This window comes from Seriola dumerili, unplaced genomic scaffold, assembly GCF_002260705.1.
Source record: "Seriola dumerili isolate Sdu_G_001 unplaced genomic scaffold, Sdu_1.0 BDQW01000052.1, whole genome shotgun sequence".
Classification (NCBI taxonomy): Eukaryota; Metazoa; Chordata; class Actinopteri; order Carangiformes; family Carangidae; genus Seriola; species Seriola dumerili.
Genome location: NW_019174307.1, coordinates 4895411 through 4916825, shown reverse-complemented (window position 1 = coordinate 4916825; position 21415 = coordinate 4895411). Strand labels below are relative to the sequence as shown.

General features: G+C 40.3%; 1 protein-coding gene across 1 annotated transcript in view; it reads left to right on the top strand.

Moving 5' to 3' along the window:
- Positions 1–21415, top strand: part of LOC111218203 (partitioning defective 3 homolog B-like) — a 198203-nt gene that overhangs the window by 80853 nt on the left and 95935 nt on the right. The window contains exons 13-17 of the mRNA XM_022740380.1: positions 7806–7997; positions 8950–9108; positions 13203–13356; positions 17291–17393; positions 18176–18315. Of these exons, the coding sequence (XP_022596101.1) occupies positions 7806–7997; positions 8950–9108; positions 13203–13356; positions 17291–17393; positions 18176–18315 (748 nt within the window). The remainder of the gene's footprint in view (positions 1–7805; positions 7998–8949; positions 9109–13202; positions 13357–17290; positions 17394–18175; positions 18316–21415) is intronic.

Genomic DNA, 21415 nt, shown 5'->3' with positions numbered 1-21415 from the left:
TTTTTTTTTGAAGGGGGCCGACATTGTTGTCATGCACTTTTTTAATTGCGCCTCGATGTTGAATTTTTTAATGTAATATGTCCATCACTGTAGTTGAACGTCATAAAACACATAAGGAGTCGCATTAGAGAGACGCTCTCTGTACTACGCTATTGTTATTTTTTGCAGGTCATACCTTTTGTTGACAGTGCAAATAAAGTCTTTTCAAAACAGGAAGTACAGAGAAGCATAGAGTTTCCCACCATGTTTGTATTTTCACACCTCAAATTCAAGCATAAGCCTTGTAGTATTCTCACACCTCACTAGCTAGAATCTTTTCCAGGTTTTGCAATGTCTGTTTCACATTATTCACACAAAGCTTCCACACAGCTCTGCCAGTTTTGTTGTAGACCTCCCGCTGCTGCAGAAGACAGCCATGTGCAGACAGTTCTGGATTTTGTATTAAATTTTTTTTTTTGATACAATTTGACCCTCACCCTTACTTGTGAATATAAACTTGAAGCACAGCCTTTCGGTCAGCAACTTAGCCCAAACCAAATAGTGGAAATGCACTGCCTCAGAATTGGTACTGACCCTCAACACAATTTCTTTACATTTGGCAGCAAACCAAGGCGGTGGGTGTGCGGGTCTGTTTACAGTGTATACTGTTACTGACTTTGCTGCCGTAAATAAACTGTTATTTTATTTTGAAAGAGATTGACCAGGCTGACGACTTTTATTTGTTTCAAAATATTAATCCAAAATTCACAAAGTAAAGACATAAATCTGAAATCAAGGAATTTTGCCATGTCATTCTCTATCTATTTATTTATAGTCCGTGCTTTTATCAGGCTTCACTAAGGACATCTCCGTTGGTTTCTTAAGTACCAAGAAACAACATTTTACTGCCTCTAACAGCGGAAAAAACATTTGAAGTCTTTCTCTGATATTGTAAAGGTGAAGATGGGAAAGACTGTGAGGGCTCTTATTTTCTCAAGGTTTTTGTAATAAGTTTAAGATTGTTGAGTCATACCAAACCCTGTGCACAGTACCAATAATTTTTATACCATTTGTTAAACATAATTTAAACATTGACATGACTCCAGTTTTGGTAATGATTTGATATGAGGGTTTATGCCATGTTTACGGAGAGGAAACAGAAGAAGGATGATGATGAAATGATGGAAGGATCTTGTCTATCGTCTCCTCCCCCTCTTCCGTTGTCTCGTTTTAGCCTACCATCTGGTGTTGTCAGCTAAAGTGTGTGCTCGCTGTAGAACAAAGACATTACACCACCTCTATAGACACAGACACACACACACACACACACACACACACACACTAAAAGTTTTTTTTTTCTTAGACATACAGTTCCACAATAGTGTACCACAAGAATACATCCACCTGCTGACTTGACCATAGCCTTGAAACTTACCTCTGGGGAATATCACAACACCGTAATAAGCGAATTTTTAACCACACCTGGTACTTTACTATTGTATATTGTTGTTATTGTTACTATATTATTGTTATTATTAAAATGTGACGAGTAAACACTGGAATAAATCAGATGAAAGCAGGTCAGACTTGAGTGTGATATGATTCCTTACATTATATTCTACATCATCTACTTCACCGTGAACACAAAAGCACAAATAATGAAAAAAATTACTACTAATAGTGAATGAAAGGTTGAAGTGTGATTCCATCAGGCTGTTTGTGTGGCTCTGCTTTTGGCACTCAGTATGTGATGAGCTGCAAGACAGTCTTCTATCTGTCCTTTCTTTCTCTTTTTTCTCTTTTTTTCCACGACAGGAAACATTCTCCTTAGTGCCAGATGCTCCTCTCACACACTCTGACAAATCAGTAAACAGTTGGCAGCTGGTGACAGAGCACATTCAAAACAAAACAACTTTATTGAACAGTTTCTTCATTCTGATTATTCCCCATCCATCACCGCTGCAGCCATGTGCATGTGTTTCTGTGTATGTGTGTGTGTGTGTGTGTGTGTGTCGCATCTCACTGATATCGTCACCAATGTGACCTCACAGAATCACTACAGTAGATCCCCCATCTGTTACACCCTCAGAGACCTGTGTATGCGCACACACACATACAGGCACAAACTCCCTGGCAGCTTGGTGTCTCTGCAGGAGCTGCCATCATCCCAGTGGAGAGCAGCTGAGACGGGTATCGTGTCTATCTTCTCTGTCTCTCCGGCTCTCTGTCTCATCTCACATCTCTGCTGTTTATTGAAGGTGTATCAGCTCCTTCATTATCCTATCATCTACAGTCACTTCTGTGTCTTAAACCCCTTAGCACAAGTGTCACACATGCTCATACATATCAATTGTGGGTTCAAGTCGCTGGGGGATCAGCATGGGTGTTGTCTTAGCAAATCGTTGCTCTTACTCTTAACAAACGAAACCTTTGCTTTGTCGAGAGAACAACAAAAGTCGGATATACAGAAAACTCCTAAAACCAGTTTTGTATTAAAAAAAAAAGTGTTTGACATTTTGGCAAATAGGCTTTTTTTTTTTGTCTTACCAAGAGGTAGATGAGAAGATTGATATGACTCTCATGTCTGTTACTTCTTTTGAATTTAGTTAAATTAATGCAGAGATTGAAAACCAGCTAAATGAAACAGCTAATCTGGCTCTGTCCGAATGTTTAAAAATCCGCCTACAACAACCCTGAAGCACTAATTAACACGTTGTATCTCTTTTCTTCAATCTTTTCTTACAAAAACCAGTGTAAAAATGACAAATTGCATTTTACGGCTTTTCTTTGAAGAGCTTGCAGACACAGGTGGAAACTGTCAGCACTGGCTGACACTAAAGTAGACAGATAACAGTCTACATCTTCACAGGCACAAAATGTATGTAATGACATGTGAGTAGAAATTAAAAATTTTATATAAATTTTGACTTGACCTTGACTTAAACAGATACAAAAGTTGTGTGTGTAGAGTCAGGAATTCACTGTGTCTGGTAAATGTTATAACATATACAGTATATATATAAAAAGAACAATTTGTATAATGCAAAACAGAGGTCTGCACAAGCTAAAATTTTTTGAGACTGTACCTGCTCACTGTTTTTGTAAAAGCAAAAGACATCTCTGCTTGTGTTCCCACACCCACTCACCAGTTACAGTCAAATTTCATCAAATGATATCTGAGACCACACTGACATTCTGTGTAAAAGATTACTCCTAATGTCTAAATGTGTTGAAGACAACAGCTATAATTCACAAACTGTTGCCAGGAAGCAATTTGGTGTTCATGTGGGGGGCTTCAGCACATGAACAGACGGCTGCCCAGCCCACACCATGGTCCCATATTACAACGTGACGGCCCATGACCACTTGTAGCCTCGGAAAACGAACCCTGCGCAGCCAACATCTGCTGTGGATTTCACAGGGCCATCGAACTGGCTTTCGCTGCATGCAATGACCTTTGACAAGGGCTGCACTCGCTTAACTGCACAGGACTGTAGACGTCAGAATATGCAGTGCTGTATGTGAATCCCTTCGTATAGCTCCCTCACAGACATTTTATCAGTGATTTAGGAAACACGTCGCAGAAGTCAACCAGTTCCTTGTCTTGAAAGAAGAAAAAAAAACATAAACAAAACATGTTCCATCTCCTAGACACAAATTCTAGTCACCCACAGTGCTCTCCCTACAGACATGTTAACCCTTAACATGTGACACGGGGTGTTACAGGCTGGCTGGCAGTCACCCAGCCACCCTGGCTTTGTGGTGACTCAGGAGCTGCAGGGAAGCAGAGTCTGGCTTCCAATTCACTGACCCTTGCCTCCATTATGGCAAATAAACTGCATTTATTACATGTACCCTTGTCACTTAAGGAGGCAGAGGAATAACTAACTATAAGACACACCGAGCAAGAGGGAACAGGAGAGAGGGAGAGGGAGAGAGAAGCCATCTGTAACTGCTAAGCTAAAGAAACTAGCAGATCTGAAGAGCATGTAAACAACAGAAACACCAGCACCTGGAAATAAGACAATATGCTTACTGCAGCACAGCAATAAAAGTCCTGTTAAGAGATAAAGGGTTTCTGTCCACTGAAACCCTAGAGGGCTTTTAGTCTGAAATGGTTACAGGAAGTGTTTGTATTGACGTATAATATAGTAACTTTTACAGGAGCATTTCAAAATGAGGCTTCGTACCAATATATTGCTATGACCAGCAATACATATCAAAGAGAAGGAATTAGAAACAAAGGCCTCTTACTTTAAGTTGAGATAAATAAAGGCCCTGCTCTGCTGTTGCAGTTCAGCCAAAAATTCTCTAAATCTAGCGACAAATGCACTAAGTTGGCAACACTGCAGGCTGTAAACGTCCAATTAATAGAACCGTTTGCGCCAAATCATTTCAAAAGAGCAAATGCCAATGAGGGAACTGCAACAGAGTCACGTATCATTCGGCTGACCAATGAACACTGAAGTACGATCAGTCAGTCAGTCACGGACATTCACGATTATAAGGCGGACCCTGCTGTTGTAGTCCAAAAACCACCTTGGTTTGCACTTCTCTCCTCTATCTTTCCCTCTGTCTATATATTTATTTTATCTTTTTTTTTGTCTCCTCATCCTCCTCCTCGCTGTGGATTTGTACAGTATATGCTCCTTAGTCACTCTAACATTGTGGTCTGTATGCCTCCCACTGCAGCCTTTACACTGACCATTAGAAGAGGGTGTGGAGGATTGGACAACAGGGGCCCATCCTGGGAGGCCAGTGATGGGACAGTTAAAAGCATAGCCCATAATGTCAGGTTACTTACAGTACCTGTGTGTGCGTGCGTGCGTGCGTGCGTGTTATCACACCTACTTCTGCATTTAAGCACAGTGGCTACTGCTGTTTGGCTTGTAAAATGAATCCTGGGGCAGTCATTCCCTCAGCATGGGGCTTTTTACACACATGCGCGCCCCCCCCCACACACTCACACACAGTTGCTCTGCATGGCTGAGCGGAAGGGCATCTGCAAGCTGCTCTCATTAAAATAACATGTTGCTTAGAGTGGGTATCCTTACACACAAATACACAGAGTGACCGTAGAGTTTATAGCAGCATGGTATTGAAGCATACCCATATGAGTCACACAAGTGATACCTAAAATTGTGATAATCATTCTTATCTCCTCTTTCATTTTATCTTTTATCTTTCTCTATTCATCTTTGAGGCTTACGGTTGATCTGGCCTGTAGGGGTGAGCTAAGGACTTTTTCTTTTCTTTTCTTTTCTTTTCTTTTCTTTTCTAAGTCTGTGTGAGTTTCAGTTTCTCATAATGTGTCTCTCATTCTTACATACCGACAGACACTGAGCTGTCTTTTTAATGGTGTGTCTTTTTCGCTGATCCATCATTGTGACAACCCACTGAAATGCTCAATGACCAGCACGAGGAGGTTCATCTATGCAAAGTGTTTTTTTGTTCTATAACCTTTGATAGAGTTTATGTAGCAAAGATACAATCACCATTTTATAGCCACAAACAGAAAACACACACACATGAAAGCACATCACTGTTTATTGTTTTAGTATTACACACAGATATAACCACCTATCATAGCAATGAGGCTGAAATAACAGAAATGTTCCATGAAATTACAGTGTGCACTTACAGGACAAATTGTTTGTGCCCTCGCCTGCTCCTGTGTGTGAGTGTGCGTGTTTTAAAGCAATTCCAGTTAATGAAAAAGAGAGGCCTTGTTTCATTTTGTGTTTTTCTGAGTTCAGCCACTGAGTAGAAGGTAGCAGGTTCTTTCTCTATCCACACAGTACAGTCAGGTTTGACACCAACTGTTGATGTTTTCTTTCTTTTTTTTTTTTTTTTTTTTACTTTCCTCACAGGCCGATTGTTCGTCTGATAAATTATCAGAGGAAGCCTGGGGGCTGTGCTTATTCATTGTTTTACAGGGAAATTGAATTCATCACCCAGAAAAACAACTTTACATACATTTGCATATTTTTCTCAGATTCCATAAAACATCTCACAGCCCTGTGGGTGGTCCTGACCCCCGAGCTGAGAACTGCTAACTTTCAAACTTTTCTACAGTAAAACAACACCCATTCACTTTGGCCTTGGCTCTGTCCCATGCTGAGTAAAAGAAAAAAAAAAAAAAACAATTGTAAATTAACAAAGCAGGGGAGTTGAATCAGATAAAGAATGTACCAGCAGCAGGAAAACTCACAAGTTGCCAAATCATGACATTACTCCAGACAGAATCTCAGTGACTAATAAATTCTCACTGTAATTATGCGCAGAAAGTAGCTAACATTTCTCTTCTGGGGGTTTTGAAGTTCTTTCCAAGGTCGTGGAGCCTCCTATCAGGTCTGGACAGTCAGTCTGATTGGGGGACTTTTTCCAGCAGGGAAAACAGCTTTCTGCAGAGTAGAGGACTTTGTGTCGGCTTAACGCTGTTAAACCTACAATCCCCACAGACAAACAGTGTCTAAACCTGACACTGCTGACCCACGCAAACACACACACGCACACACTCTGACTGAATTCATGCATGTGCACAGACAGCCATACACACAGAGACGTAGACTTTCTATGCATAAATCATTAATGGATTTCTGGCAAACACACATGCGCACAGGCACTATTGAACATAAATAATAGACAGCGAGAAATTGTTTCGCAAGGAGTGACACAAAAACGAAAATTTTGAGGTGGAAACATAATCACAGTAAATACATTCACAGGCACTTGTACATGCTACAAACACACACCTCATCCTTTGGTTTTCTGGAGTCTGGTGTTTATACTCTTTTCCTTTGTCTGTCTAAAATCACTTCTTTTTTTTTTGGGGCCGTAAACCAAACAAAAACTGGTCTAGTAATGATCAGAATGAACAAATATGCAGCGCACAGTTTAGTCCAATACCTTTATTTAATGCCTTCCTTGAAATAATGAACACACTTTGGCGATTGATTGAATGATTTTGGCAAATCATGAGATTTGAATTTTCTCTGTGGTGTCCGTGGTGGAAATGTGATGAATCACATTTGTCTTTAGATATAACTTCTCATGCAAAGCTCCTTTTATTTTTCTCTTATCAACTGATATGTTTCTGTATTTAATAGTTAGTAATATCTTAGAGTATTTGGAATGGAGTAATGTTTTCTTTTTTAAATACCTTTAATTTCATGATGTCATGACGTTTCTAGTATAAGCCGTATATAGTGCAACAGTGCTGCCTCTCCCACTGAGCTTTCACACACATTTTCATCTGCTTCATCCACTTGCTTTCTTTGTCGCTGATATTTTTCCATACCTTCTTGGTTGGTGTTTTTCACCATCTTTCTGGGTTTATTATAGTCATCTTTTATCTATAAATTCAGTCTTTGGTTCTTGCTTCTCTGTTTTACAATCTGTCTTTTCTCTCCATATTACCTCTGCTCAGTACTTCTATCCCTCTGGCTCTCTGTGTTTGCTCTATTCTCCAATTACCTCTTGAAAATGCACAGGTGATTTTTTTTGATATTGCAGAGCTGAGAAAGGAAAAATGTTGGGTATATAAAAGCAGCCAGTCCAAATGGCCTTTTTTTCTTTTCCTTTTTTTTTTCCTCCTTCAAAAATAAACTCTGGCTGCAATTTTTTTCACTCATAGAGAAATTTAGCTGAAAAGCACCTTGTGATGGTTTCTCTCAAATGGAAAAGCTTTTAGTTTGGCTTTTGGACACTATTCAAGCACAATGAGCTGACCTTTGTCTCCTCTACCTCATCCTGTTCATCCCCTCTCCCTTCCCTATTGATATCCCTCCCCTTCCATCTCCATTACTCTCTCTCTCACCCCCCAGAAGGAGGAGTTGTCCCGTGTGTCAGGCTTTGTTTCGGAGAATGGGAAGGAGCAGCTCATGTTCGAGGTACCACTAAACGACACCGGCTCGGCGGGACTCGGTGTCAGCCTCAAAGGAAACAAGTCCAGGGAGACAGGAGAGGATCTGGGAATCTTCATTAAATCCATAATACATGGAGGGGCTGCATACAAGGTGACATAATATTCTCACACATACCCAAATGAGCAAAAATAAATAAAGTTCTCATTTAATGCATTTTATTTGTCCCATGTAAACTTCTTTCTAAGCCGGAAGTTAGCGCTTTGTCTTCCCTGTGGGCCTAAAGTTTACCCCAGTCAATAGAGTCTCACACAAAATTCACAGAGAGGTCACGTCTTCAATTAAAGGAATGAAGTGGAACATTACGGAAAATAATAACTACCATCACAATTGATGTTTGTATATGAGACAGTTGTGTGAGAGCTGTTGTAGCCACTTCAGCTGTCTCTGCTTCTCTGCCTCCATGTGCTCTTGGACTGTTAACCTTTGACCTCTTACACATCGGGACACACTTGACATGTCACAGACAGCCTAGAGACAGACAAGCAAGCAGATTTGCAAAAACACACACATACATCCACACACCTGTGCAGCTTTTAGTATCTGTGCAGAGACAGATGGGAATAGATGGCACCAGGTCTGCTGTAGAGGCGTTGTAAAAAAAAAAAAAAAAGCAGACACAGGCAGCTGATGGCAGTCTGTGTTCAGGTGGTGTCAGAGAGTCATGGGAAAATGTGTGTGTGCTATTTGTGCGTGTTGGTCAAGTTTTTGGTTTTTGTTTCTGGATTTATGCTGGTTTGACTTCAGGGAGATGCTCAGTAAAGGGTACAGGTGTGTGTGTGTGTGTGTGTGTGTTTGTGGATGTGTGTATATACAGAAGATCTCTGTCAATTGTCCCATTGCAGAATATCTAAACACACAGCAAACATGAATGGATCAGCTATCAATTACTTGATGACACATACATGCACCTGTGCACATACGTTTTTTTTTTTTTTTAAATGAACGCTGGTCATTTATGCATAGAGCTGTAAACATACACAGACAGTATAGCTGTAATCCCAGTACACACTATGTTTTAATTAAACTGGTGTGTGTTTTACAGGATGGGCGTCTGAGTGTCAATGACCAGCTGGTAGCTGTAAATGGAGAGTCGCTTCTGGGACGCTCCAATCACGTGGCCATGGAGACGCTCCGACGCTCTATGTCGCAGGAGGGAAACGTACGAGGGACCATCCAGCTGGTGGTGCTGAGGGCTTTGAAGGTACACACACTCTTTGTCTTATGAGGGCCACACCACTGGGACCTCAATTTGAAAAGAATGGTCTAGATTATGTGTTAATGTTTACTATAATCATCAGAGACTATTAGAGCTGCATCAGTAAATTGATTCATCAATTAGTTGATTATCAAAGCAACAACTTTGATAATCAGTTGATCTTTTAGTTCTATCTTTAAGCAAACATGGAAAAGTTCTCAGGTTCCTAAATACACTCTGGTTTTCTTTGTCTTGTATGATTTAAATTGAGTGTTGAACTGCTGATTAGCCAACACATGTGAAGGTGTCATCATGGGCTCTAGGATCTTCTGATGTGTGTTTTGTCAATATTCGCTGAAATTTTATAACCTGGCGTGCCAGATGGTCTGTTTCACATCTGTTACACATCTGGGAAGGTTTCGTTGGAAACTGTTTGGAAAAGTTGCTTTCAAAAAATACTTGGCGTGTGATTGGATGAACCATCTGTGTATGATATGACAGAGTAGGAGCATGATGATGAGGAAACACGACACAAAAGCAAGCACCAGTCTAGTTAGCATGTCAGAAGACGATTCTTGCCGTCCTCCTCATAGGACGCCGATTGGTCTGAACCACTGTGGTTCAGATACAAGCAACTAGCTTGGAGCGTGGCGAGAAGGCTCCTTGCTTGCAAATAAATCCGGCTGGTTTGCAAGGTTAGACATTTTAAAGGCCAAACAATGAATTGCATAATTGAGATAAAGAACGGTAGATGAATTGAGATGAAGGGGCACTGCCTGATGGGAAGCCTAATGCTGATGAACATAAAGAACTGTTTTAATGAATAAATAAAGATGAAAGACACAACACATGAAGTCTATTCATAACACACTTAGATATCTTTTCATTGTCAAAGCCTGAATCTAGGTCAGGACCCCTGCTGTCCGGCTGAGAGCATGTGCATGTTTCTGTGACTTGACTAAGAAGAAAACAAACATGCATGTCTCCTTTATCCCCACGCTGTGTCTCCTATCCTTTCTTTTGGCTCTTGGTGACTATACAGTAGCATCATTTTTTTTCTGTGGCCTCTGCCTCTGCGTCTTTCTACACATACTTGACACTAGTCTCCCTGCTCTCTCCCCTGCTCTTACCAGCAGCGCCAAAGACCATTTGCACTTCAGCTATTCACATTTTGTGTGTGAGCTTCTTTGTGTGTGTTTGTGTGTGTGACAGAGTGTTCTTCAGCCAGTTGTATCTCTTTTCTTTATGAGTGTAAAAAAAAAAAGAAAAAAAAAAAAGATGCTTTTTCATCTTGGCTGCTTTTCAGTTGATGCCTTTAACACAGCTCTGTTGAATGTTTGTACAAACCCTTGCGCATACAAAGCCAGGTTTTTGGCTCGAGTGTGAATGGCCTGTTGCATGGCCCGCTGGTAGTGGAAAAAGAGCTACATACACACCGTGCATCATATTTCCATTCACAAACAGAACAAACACACACACACAGATAAACGGATTAACACAAAGAGAAACAATACAGAGGACAAAATGTATGCTATTAAGAGGTGTGTGTGTGTTTAGAGTAGAATACCCTCACTGATACAGTATAAATGGGGTGGGACAAAATATTAGAAACATCTTTCAACACACATTAACACAATACAACAGCACCACAAAATACAGCTTCCAAAATTATTGTCAGCTACTATAAAGTGACTCGACACCTGATTTAACATTCATGGAGGTAAGGTTTAATGCTTTGTATTAAAGTGCATTAGTTTTAGGTCAGTGTACCTAATAAACTGGCATCTGAAAGAATGTGTGCATACAGGAGCATTCTGGGGGCTTGCAGGGCTCAGGGCATCCCCCTACCAATACCTTGATGGTCAAAGCTGTTGGCAACATCAAAGAGTTGCATCCATGTTTCCCTCTTTGTCTTAAGAGTGGAAAAGACAGGATTAAAAAAAAGAGGTGAGCTGAAGGCAGATAGATAACAGACTGTACCTTAAAAGCCTTTTTTCAGCCTCGGTATTGATGCTTTTAATATTGCAGAAGTGGACCACTTTGCTTTTTTTTCCCCCTCTTCTGATCTGTTTTTTTTCTTCTTTTTCTTGGATTTGTCCTTTACTGTTTTTCTTACTCACTTCTTACTGTATTCATCTCCAGCCAGCTCTCTCTCCCTCCGTTTCTCACTTTATCCAGCTGCTCTTTTCATTCAATAACTATTGAAACGCTCTGTGTCTCCAAGATAAATAAGTACTGCTCTTATTTAGCAGGTTCCATGGATGTAACCGTAACATCAGCAATGCTGTTTCCACAGTATCTGAATTTACAACTTTGATGGAGGAGGTTTTAGAGAATTGACGCAATTCAGTATTAATATTGACTCTAGTCCCAGAGGAAAAACTGACAGTATTTTTCTTCTTTTTAGACAAGTGAAGAATCCTGACTGTAATTATTTGGCACAAGCCTGCACATCATGTATTCAAGATAAAAAACACATTTAACTAGAACTTAGAGTAGAGTAGTATAAGGACTTGCTAGCACCCTGTACTTCTCCTTAACCATTTGTCTCAAAAAGTGTTTCCAAGCAGCAATCCTGCTGCCAATCAAAACCTTTTTGTGGAAGAACCATTCTGCTCTTTCCTTTTTTAGCACGCCAACACCCTGGCAAGAACCACAAACTGCTCTCAAGTAGAGAGTTATGAGAGCTGAAAGAACACCTCTGTAAATGACACACAGAGACGCTTGATGTGGAAAGCGTTGCTGTGTATCCCGCTGCTGACGCATGAAAACTGCAAGTTGTTTCTAGAATTTTCCACTTGACAAAGTTACTAATGGTTTTATGTTTTACATGGAAGAGTAAATGAAGCTGCTTTTGAAAGTATTCAAACGACTTATAATCCACAACACATCTTCTGAATAATTACAAACAAACCAAAAAAAAAAACCCCCAAAAAAAAACAAACTAATGATGGCAACCCTGATTAACATTGCACTGGGAAAAACAGCTAAGCAGAGAAAAACAGATCCAGGGTCCCGTAAGGCACAAATATTCCTAACATATCTGACTGTAGTTTAAACCAATGTTTTTATACCTCAAAAACCCTTTTTTTTGGCGTCTGAAGAAGCGTGCGTTTTTCAAACGTTATCTGATGGCACTGCGACACTGGTTAATGGGATGTGTGTTGGGAGAGAGCCAGGGAGGGGAGGAGGCCCACAGGACCTCTAACATACTGAAGAGTAATGTGTCCTGGGTTGAAACTGGGGAGAAGCTGGGCGAGGGGCAGGAACTGATGCTGACAGTGGGAAGGGTGGGGGTGGGGGGGGTCAAGAGGAAGATGACAAGGAGGATTTATTACACACAGTTCTGTTATATCTTCTTTGTTGTGTGAACAGAGAGCTTTTTCTATACAGAAACACACAAGTACACTGAACCGTACCATTGAAACACCAGACATATGCATACATGTGAAAGAAAACAAACTGTTTTCGACACACACACGCATGACAAATAAATGCAAATTAAATTCCTAAAGAAATACACACAAAAAAAGAGACACATCATCAGTGGAAACGGTGCTTTGTTTGATTATTCCAGCACTCTAAAAGAACCGTCCCTCCAGGGAATAGGTGTCAGTATGACTGTCATTGCCACACACTCAGACACACACACATACACACATAAAAGTGATCAGTGTTTGAGATAGTCACAACCCTACGGGCCATGGGAAATGAGGTCCCCTTTTTCACCTTGACCCTCCACTGTCTTTTGAGAGTCTCTCCCTTATTCAGTCTCTTGACATCTATTTGTGTTTGAATAGTCTACTCCAAAGCCCTCACTTGATCCTGTGGTCATCTCAGTTTAAATGTAATCCACATACCAGACACTTTGCATGATAAAAGCATCCGAGTTTTAAGACAGGTAAATAACAGATGCGACATCGAACTATCAAACATTTAATCAACATGTTGTATGTGTGTTTATTTCAGACCTAATATCCATTTATTAACAAACATCTGATGGTGTTACCCTTTCATAATTGTAAGGGAATTTAGGTAGCCACACCTGTCCGTAATCTGTCTGTCTGTATGAAATGCGTTTTGTTTCCTCCCTGTCTTAGGATCAACATGGTGTGTCACCCAATCGCTCATTTGACGGCTCTCCCGGCCTGTTGGGACCGATGAGCCCAGCGAATGGTCAGTCAGGATTGGTCGGTCAGGCCAACGGCCCCGTTCACCCTCCCATGGTGAGCAACAGTCTCTATGCATCTAATGGTGAGTGCACTTGTTTCACAATTTTCTGTCAGTGTATAAAACTTTTCTTTCTTAAACAGTGTTTCAGTTCATTCTTATTCCATCGCTGACTTCAGCTGAACTTGAAACATATTTCTAGTATTTTATTTTTTTTTCTATTTTTTTGCCATTAAAACAACATCAAAGGTGGGCATGTTATTTACAGTAAATCACTGCGTTAGTTTAATCATCATGAATGATAAAGCAAACTAAAAACAAACATAAACAAAACAGCTAGTGCCATCTACACTCCAGCCTTAATTAGATGCTATTCTGCCCCTCTTTTCCCTTTCATTTCTTTCCCTCACTCTCTCCCTGCTTTATTTTTCTCTCGTGTTTCTCAAGGTTGTTCAGTTTGTTTGTTATTGCTGGGTTCAGCCCGTTATAAAGAGTTATTTTAGTTCTGTGTGCCTCATATCGCTCTTTCTCAGTAGCTTTATCCGCTCCCACCCCTATATTATCTGTATGTGCTTGTGTGTGATCTGTGTGTGTGTGCGTGTGTGTTACATGCTTATGTTATTTTCAGCATTGGTATCTGTCTGCATGTGTCCCTGTTAAAAAGTGTGTGCGCATGTGTTTGTATATGTTTGCTTCTGAATGATATTTCTGCTTGTTTAGAAATGTGTTAATGGCTGTTTTGTGTGTGTGTGTGTGTGTGTGTGTGTGTGTGTGTGTGTGTGTGTGTGTGTGTGTTTGTGTGTGTGTGGCTGCGGCTGCGCCTGTGTGTGAGTGTGTTAGTTCAAGGATATTTGGCCAGTATCAAACACTCTTTTTTGTGTGTGTGTGTGTATTTACACTGACTCTGGTAAACAACTTTGACCTTGAAAACACTTTGCTGTTTAAATTCACCTCAGCTGTGGTGTCATTTACATACACACATTACTGTGTGTGTTAGCATGTGTAAGTGTGTGTCTGTATACAGTAAGCACATTTCTCAGGCTCTGTTGATCTGTTGCCAGTATTTTACTCTCCTAATGAACTATTTCACATGCTGAATCCATTTTATCTGGCATTGAAGCCCAAATTAAAATGAAGAAATCTTTCTCTTGCACCGATGTGTGCTTCTGCAGAAGAATAAATTGACTTTAATTATTCCCTACATATGTATTTATGCAGATGTGTTATTTTTGCATTTATAGATCTTTCTCTTTATCTCTTATCCATCTCTGCTTCTCATTATATTTTGCTACCACAAGTCTTACTCTCTCTCTTTTTTTCCCTTTCTGTGCACTTTGTCTCTTTGTATTCTCCCTCTCTCTCTCTGAAGAGTTAATCTATTTGGAGGCACAAAATAATATGATATAGTTTTAGTTTAGCTTCAGATATTATGCAATCTTCTCCAATTTTTCATCGAAGCATATTTAGATTTAGGTTTTGGGATGGAAATGACGTAATGTAATAATGACCCAGTAGTTTCTCACTAAAGGAGACACATGAAGATCAGTTTTCTCACCATGGTTACTGCTAATCAGCCTGTGAAAACAGTTGTATAATGTCATCTGGAGAAGCATTGCCCAAGTAAATTAATCTTGATTAATCAGAAAAGTTTAAGCGTAACGATGCAGGCCCCTGTTTTTAAGATTGAATTAAAAAAGAAAACCTCCCGGTATTATCACAGGCTGTCAGATTTATATGTCGGATTCTCGGTAACTGGTTTCCTTTTCGGAGGGCGAAAAGCAAGGGTGGAGATGCTGGGGTAAGAGAGAGGAGCAAAGATGATTAGACAGAGACATTGTAGACAAATACAGATGGTAGGAAGGAAAAGTTGAGAGCAGAAGAAGAGGACTCATATATCTGCTATTGGAGCAAACTGCTATTCATCTATCATCCACACAACAAATGCCTTTTTTCACTTCAAATAGTGGGAGTCAGTGAGAACAGATTTGTGTGTGTGTGAGGTGAAAGAAGAATGTGTTTTTGACAGTTCAGCTGATTAAGGTGCTGGCAGCGAGGAGGAGGAGGAGGAGGAGGAGGAGGGAGGAAGTTTAGAAAAAAAAAAAAAAGGCTGAAAACTGAGTGGGAGATAAAATGATTTATAGGAGATCTGAAAGGAGAGATAAATGACAGCCAAAATATCAGAAGATTGCAAGAATGGGAGCAGAAGAAAAATAAAGCAGGTGATTAGTGTAGAGAGAGTGAGACGGAGGGATAGAGATGAGAGGATGAGATATCTTCAGATGCTGCCGTTTTCCTCTAACTCCAGACGTCTCAACTTTCAGTCACGCATGTGAGGATGCAAGCACATAAAGGACACACTTTGAGGATTGTGCAATAATCTCAGCATGTCTTGTATGGCAGCCTTGCACTCTGAGAAGTGATGACTGTATGTAAATTGTGCTCGGGTGCGTTTAAATGTCTGTGTATGAAGTTGTCATAAGCTCGTTTATCAAGCAGACGCAGCCGTATCACCGCTCTACATCTGCAGTAAGTTCTGCAGATGAAGAGCAGCTGCATTTGATGTGAGGTTCTCATCCTTTTTATGTTTCCCTTATATTTTTCCCTCATCCAACTGCTTATCTCTGCCTGACTCCGTTGGACTCTTTCACTCGTCTTTCAATCACTCTAGTTTTTATTCTCAAGTGAGTTAAAGTTTCTGCTTTCTAGTGTTTCCAGTGTTCTCCCCTTCGCTAATGGCTGGTTTCCTGAACATTTACAGAGTAGGTTTATGTAAACAATAGAACACAGTAGAGTGTGTTTGGTTAAAGTGTTCCCCCTCCTATTTTTGAGTTTCAGATCATCACCGCCCGTAAACCTCAGAGGAGGCTGAGGCGACATCCAAACTAATACGTTTTAGTTTTAATCACTTTGGCGTCCACACTCCATCAGAGTTAAAACAGAGACTTTTTGTTTTAGTTTGAAACTTTGGGTTGTGTTGGAGTCTGGGCATCCAGAAACGGAGACCTTTGGAAACGATGACACAGACACCCACGTTTGCTCCTTGATTGGGTCTTATCGGCCTCAACTACCAGTGGCGAATGCAACATGAATAATGAATTACAAGCGTTCCTGACCTTGTTGTCTTTTCTAGCAGCTGTTGTGCGGTTAAATTCAGCATTTTTAACTCTGCCTTTATAAAACGCCGCCTCTCCTTGTTTGTAGAGTAGACAATCCGCTTCCTGTTTACACCGGCATGCGCCATCGTCGTGTGATATGAGTTATCAGGTGCGGTACTATTTTTCTGTACTATAGTCTTCGGTTGTGGTAGTGTGGACGGCGACACTCATCTCCCAGTAGTCCGTTTTAAAATGAATGTTAGTATGGATGTAGCATGAGAAAAATGTATTGCTTGCTTCTGTGATCAGTTCGAGCTGACAGCAGTTCCACTGGATACTAATAGTAGCTATTTTTCACATTTTGGCACCAAAAATCATATCCTCTAAGGATATCCTTAGAGACGTCTCAAAACAATCCTGCGGCTTAATCCACCTGTTCTGTCTTTATCCATATGCTCACTATATTCATCTCAGTCTTCATGCATGGCCCTGTGAAGCTCTCGAGCAGATGATTTTGTTGGTTTGTGTGTGTAAGAGTGCTGGCGTACGGCTTCTGGACAGAAAGGCTGTACTGCACTGTGTTTGTTAATCTGAGTTCTAGTGTACCGTCAGTCTGTTTCCAGGTCCCATCACTCAGCTAGTTTCTCTATAAACAAAACACCAGAGAGACACTTAGTCATTTCTATATGCGATACAGTGAACTCATATAAAACCTCTACTCAGCTGTGCCTTGTTTTATCCACGGTAAACACAGTCTGGCTAGCCAATGAGAGTGGAAAAGCAAGAATCACCTCCTAAGATGCTCATCAGTGTCACACTAGATTTAGAAGGAACTTTACTTTATGTTGATGTACTAATGGCTGTTCAAAACATGCTTTGCATATCGATAGACAGTGGAGAGATATTTTCTTTTTTCTTTTCAGTGACCAATGGGAGTTATTCTCACATGGATGAGGAAGAGGAGGGCGAGCTGTATGGACATGAGGAGTTCAGCGGATCTACCCAACACTCCTACCTACAGGAAAGGTTCGTGTTCATGTACGTTTTGTCTTGCATAGTCGCCACACAGAGTGTTTTAGAAATGAATCATATGCAAAGATAAATGATGACAAAACAAATGATGACTATCTTCTTTATTAAATGATCTGTATATATGTATATATTTGCAGCCTTAAGGAAAATGTGTGGAAATATAATTAGTATACTTTATTTATTTTAAAAAGTTCTGTTTAAAGATGTATCAGTGACTGTGGTTTTACATTACATGTTGCAAAATTGTTTGTCATTGTAGCTTGTGCTGTCAAATATTTTGGATGCAAAAGACTTAATCAACCTGACAGATTAAATCCAACTGTACTAGATAGTAAACTGACTCAATATATTCTGTTTAGTTTTTATCAGAAATGTGCCACAAATTTAAATTGGCCTCAGTTTTTCTGTTCATGTTTGAAGTGCAGTTGTTTCACAGGTCAATATGATTATATTTTGTACCTGCCTTCATCAAAGGTCTCAGTACATATAGTCCTGCTGGTCAGATCTCTCCTCTCAAAATACAAAGTGTGCAATGCGACACTTGTCTACAAACTAATTCCAGTCATTCATGGATGCTAGACCAGCATTCTGTCTGTATGTTGTCTTCATGAAGGCTACAAGAGAGATAAAAAATCAACTACATTATAATTTAAAAAGAGTAAGTAACAAATAACAGATCTCAAGGATTAAAAACAGTAACAGGGATTAAGCTGAGTGCTCTTTCTGTCAACATTCTACCATTGTGTTGTACTGACTGTATCATTGATTCTTTCTAGGGAAAACTCTCACATCTCCAGCCCAGCTCAGCCCCAGTCTCCCACCCAGAGCCACAACCAGAGCCAGCGACAGTTCCACCAGCATGTTAAAGCCTCCAAGAGCATGGACCTGGGTACGACTCAGAACCAGCAGCACACTGGTGGGGAGATTTTTCTGTTTATCTGCTCTGCATGGTGGCCGCATGCATCTTATGCTCACATATATTTAAGTATCCCTGCTTGATGCATGGCTGCTGCACCAATGGCATACTCCTCGAAGCCACATGCAGACTGACACTTCTGCAGACTTGTACCGCCACCGTACGCAGGCACAGCTACACATGTGGGTGGGCAACCACTGATCCCCGCTGCGTGAGCTTTGCAATTGGCATCTGTCAAAAAATGGTTTTGATCTTATTTTTGTCGTTGCGTGTTTGTTTGTGTGGTTGTGTTTTATGTTCTTACTAGGATGGGGAAATCTGTTATCTTATGCTTCCATGACTCCTTCTGTGGAAGCATTTATGTGTTATACATTGAAGTCTGAATTGTGTTAATAATTAAAACATAGCCCAGTAATATAACCCATTTGCTCCATCAATAACAGGAGAAAGTTCTTATCAGAGGAAGACTTGTATCGCAGAGAAGGAAGGACTTAGATGAGAGACGACACGGAGGAAGTATAAGTTAACGTAGAGGAAGTGGAGGAGAGACACTTGATTGTCTTTCGGCTTGTCTGTGAATTTCTCTGTAACTAAGAAAGCTCTCGTAGCTTTAAAGCTGACTAGAAACGGCAGGCTGCACAGTTACCCACTCAACCTCTCCTTCTGTTTCTGTTTCTAACCCCTTCTAACTTCTAACAAAGAAAGTGAGATATGAGTCACAGTTTGTGCCACAGGATGTTAATTCACATTCATCATGGTCTTTTATTTATGCAAGAACAAGTCAGAGGCGGCTACCGTGCGTCCCGCTTTCCCCGGTCGTCTCTGTCACCTGTTGCTCTCTGGTTACTGACACTCGGATGCGAGGGTTCAGTGACATTTCAGTGATTGGTAAAAAGTCAGCTTTAGAAAATATGTGTATGTGTGTGTAGTTACGTCTGTGCTCATGCATACATCTGTGTAATATGACAGTGGATGCAGAAGCACAACAAAAGCTTATTGTTTCAAATGTCACTTCCCTCAGTCCTCCTCCTCAAGCTGGCTCCACTGCCAGCTGTGTGTGTGTGTGTGTTCGTGTGTGTGTGTGGTTGTGTGTGGTGTTGTCTAGTGTCTGTGTGTAGTAGTGGTTGTGTGGTGTGTGGTGTGTGTGTGTGTGTGTGTGTGTGTGTGTAAGAAAATGAGAAAATGAGACAAAAGAGCAGGAGACTATTTGAATAGCGTATACGTCCGTTTCTAGAAGAATAACAGACTGATGGCATATACTGTATATCTGTACATCACCTCCTTTGTTTTTTCACACACTTTATTTTCACTAAATGCGAGACTAACATATTAGAATTGAATTCATGTTTGCTTGAATGGCACAACATGTTTTCATTGCCAAACCATCGAGCAGCAGTAATAACAGCTTATTAACAAACGTCTCTCTCTTTTTTTTTTCTATGTTGACAGTAGGGGAACAAGATTTAACCAAGATTACAAAGCTGTTTTATATCCAGAAATAGTTTAGAGAGGAGAACCTTCCATCTTTGAGGATAAATGTTATCCCTTTAAACTAGCCTGAAATCCTGTTAGATCCCTCTCTGCTGTTCTCCTTGTGATTATTAAGATACTTTGTTAATTGTGACAAAGTGCTGTTCAGAGAGATCCAGAAACCCTGCCTGCTCCGTGGTGATAGTTAATATGTATATGTATATACTTAGGGGTTGTGTACAATGTTCTAAGTTGTGAGAGAACAGGGAGAATGAGACTAATATGTAGTGCACCAATAACAAGAGCTGAAGTTCTGCTATAATCACCACTACATATGAACAGTAACCAGGTTTCCTAATGAGGTAATAAAGTAACCTAACTTGAGCATCAATTAGCAAATAATTCCTTGTCAGCATACTTGCCTTTGCATAAGCATATGGAAATCAGATTCGGCTCATTAGTACTGTATGTAGATGCTCCATACAAGGACACGTGGTGAGTTTCTTTCAGGTGTAGTTTTGAGTAACAGAGTTCAAGAGTTACATCAAGAGTGTAATATTTACAGAGACACACGTAGACGCCGCCATGATAATATATCTTCCACTTCATGTGCGATCATGAAAATATAAATCTATTGAAGGTCAAACTTTTGGTAAGATATGTAGTTTTTCAAGCTGCTTATTTTATGAGGCACTTTTTAATTACAACGTGACACATGTAGTTCAACATCAGGCGGTGTTACATAGTTTATGGTTTCTACATGATTTAGGACAACACTACCTGAGCTATAAGTCTAAGTATTAATTCACTGCCAATGAGTGTGGCATAAAAACAGAGTGGGACAGATGTGGACACAGCATCTGTGCATGTAGCTTCTGTTGTTGTAGCTTCTTCTTCCTTGAGCAAGAGAGCTTTTTGTTGCTGTTTTCAAACCTTTCAGCGCTTCATGTCTGTAAATGCTGCTGATAATAGTGTATAATTACTCCATGTGCATTCATGTGCAAGTCATAATTTTAATCAGTGTCATTTTGTGCAACGTGAGATCTACATTTTACTGCTACTTTTCCAGTCATTGTTTTGTGAGACCATGCTGTATTTTGCCTGTGGTGTTTGTGTTAAAATGTGTGTGTGTGTGTGTGTTTGTGTGAAGGAGAAAAAAAAAAACTAGAAAGGGAGGCAGAGACAGCATTCTCAGCATTTCATTCGTGGGTCAGTTACATAATTTCATTTTTATTTAATTTGTCCTGATTTCATTTTCCGCCCCAGCCCAATTAATCATTTAACAATAATTTAAGATTGGTTCCAAATTATGAACTCCCTGCCCTGGTTCTCACTGTCCTCTCTCTCTCTCTCTCTCTCTCTCCATCTCTGTCTCTTCTTCTCTCTCTCAGCCTTTGTCTTTGTCAGAGTTTGTCACTCAAGTTCGTTCAGTGTGAATGTGAGCGGAACCACATCAGTTCTGTAGCTCAGTTTAAGATTACAAAGGTTGTTGGAATGAATCAAAATGGAGTGCGTGTCAGTAATTATTTCAGTTCAAACTTAAATTGCAGCCCTGTTAGTCTACTTGATTGTACCTCTCTGACCGTCCCTCCCTGGTGATGAGCTTCTGTGTGCGTCACACACGTGGCAT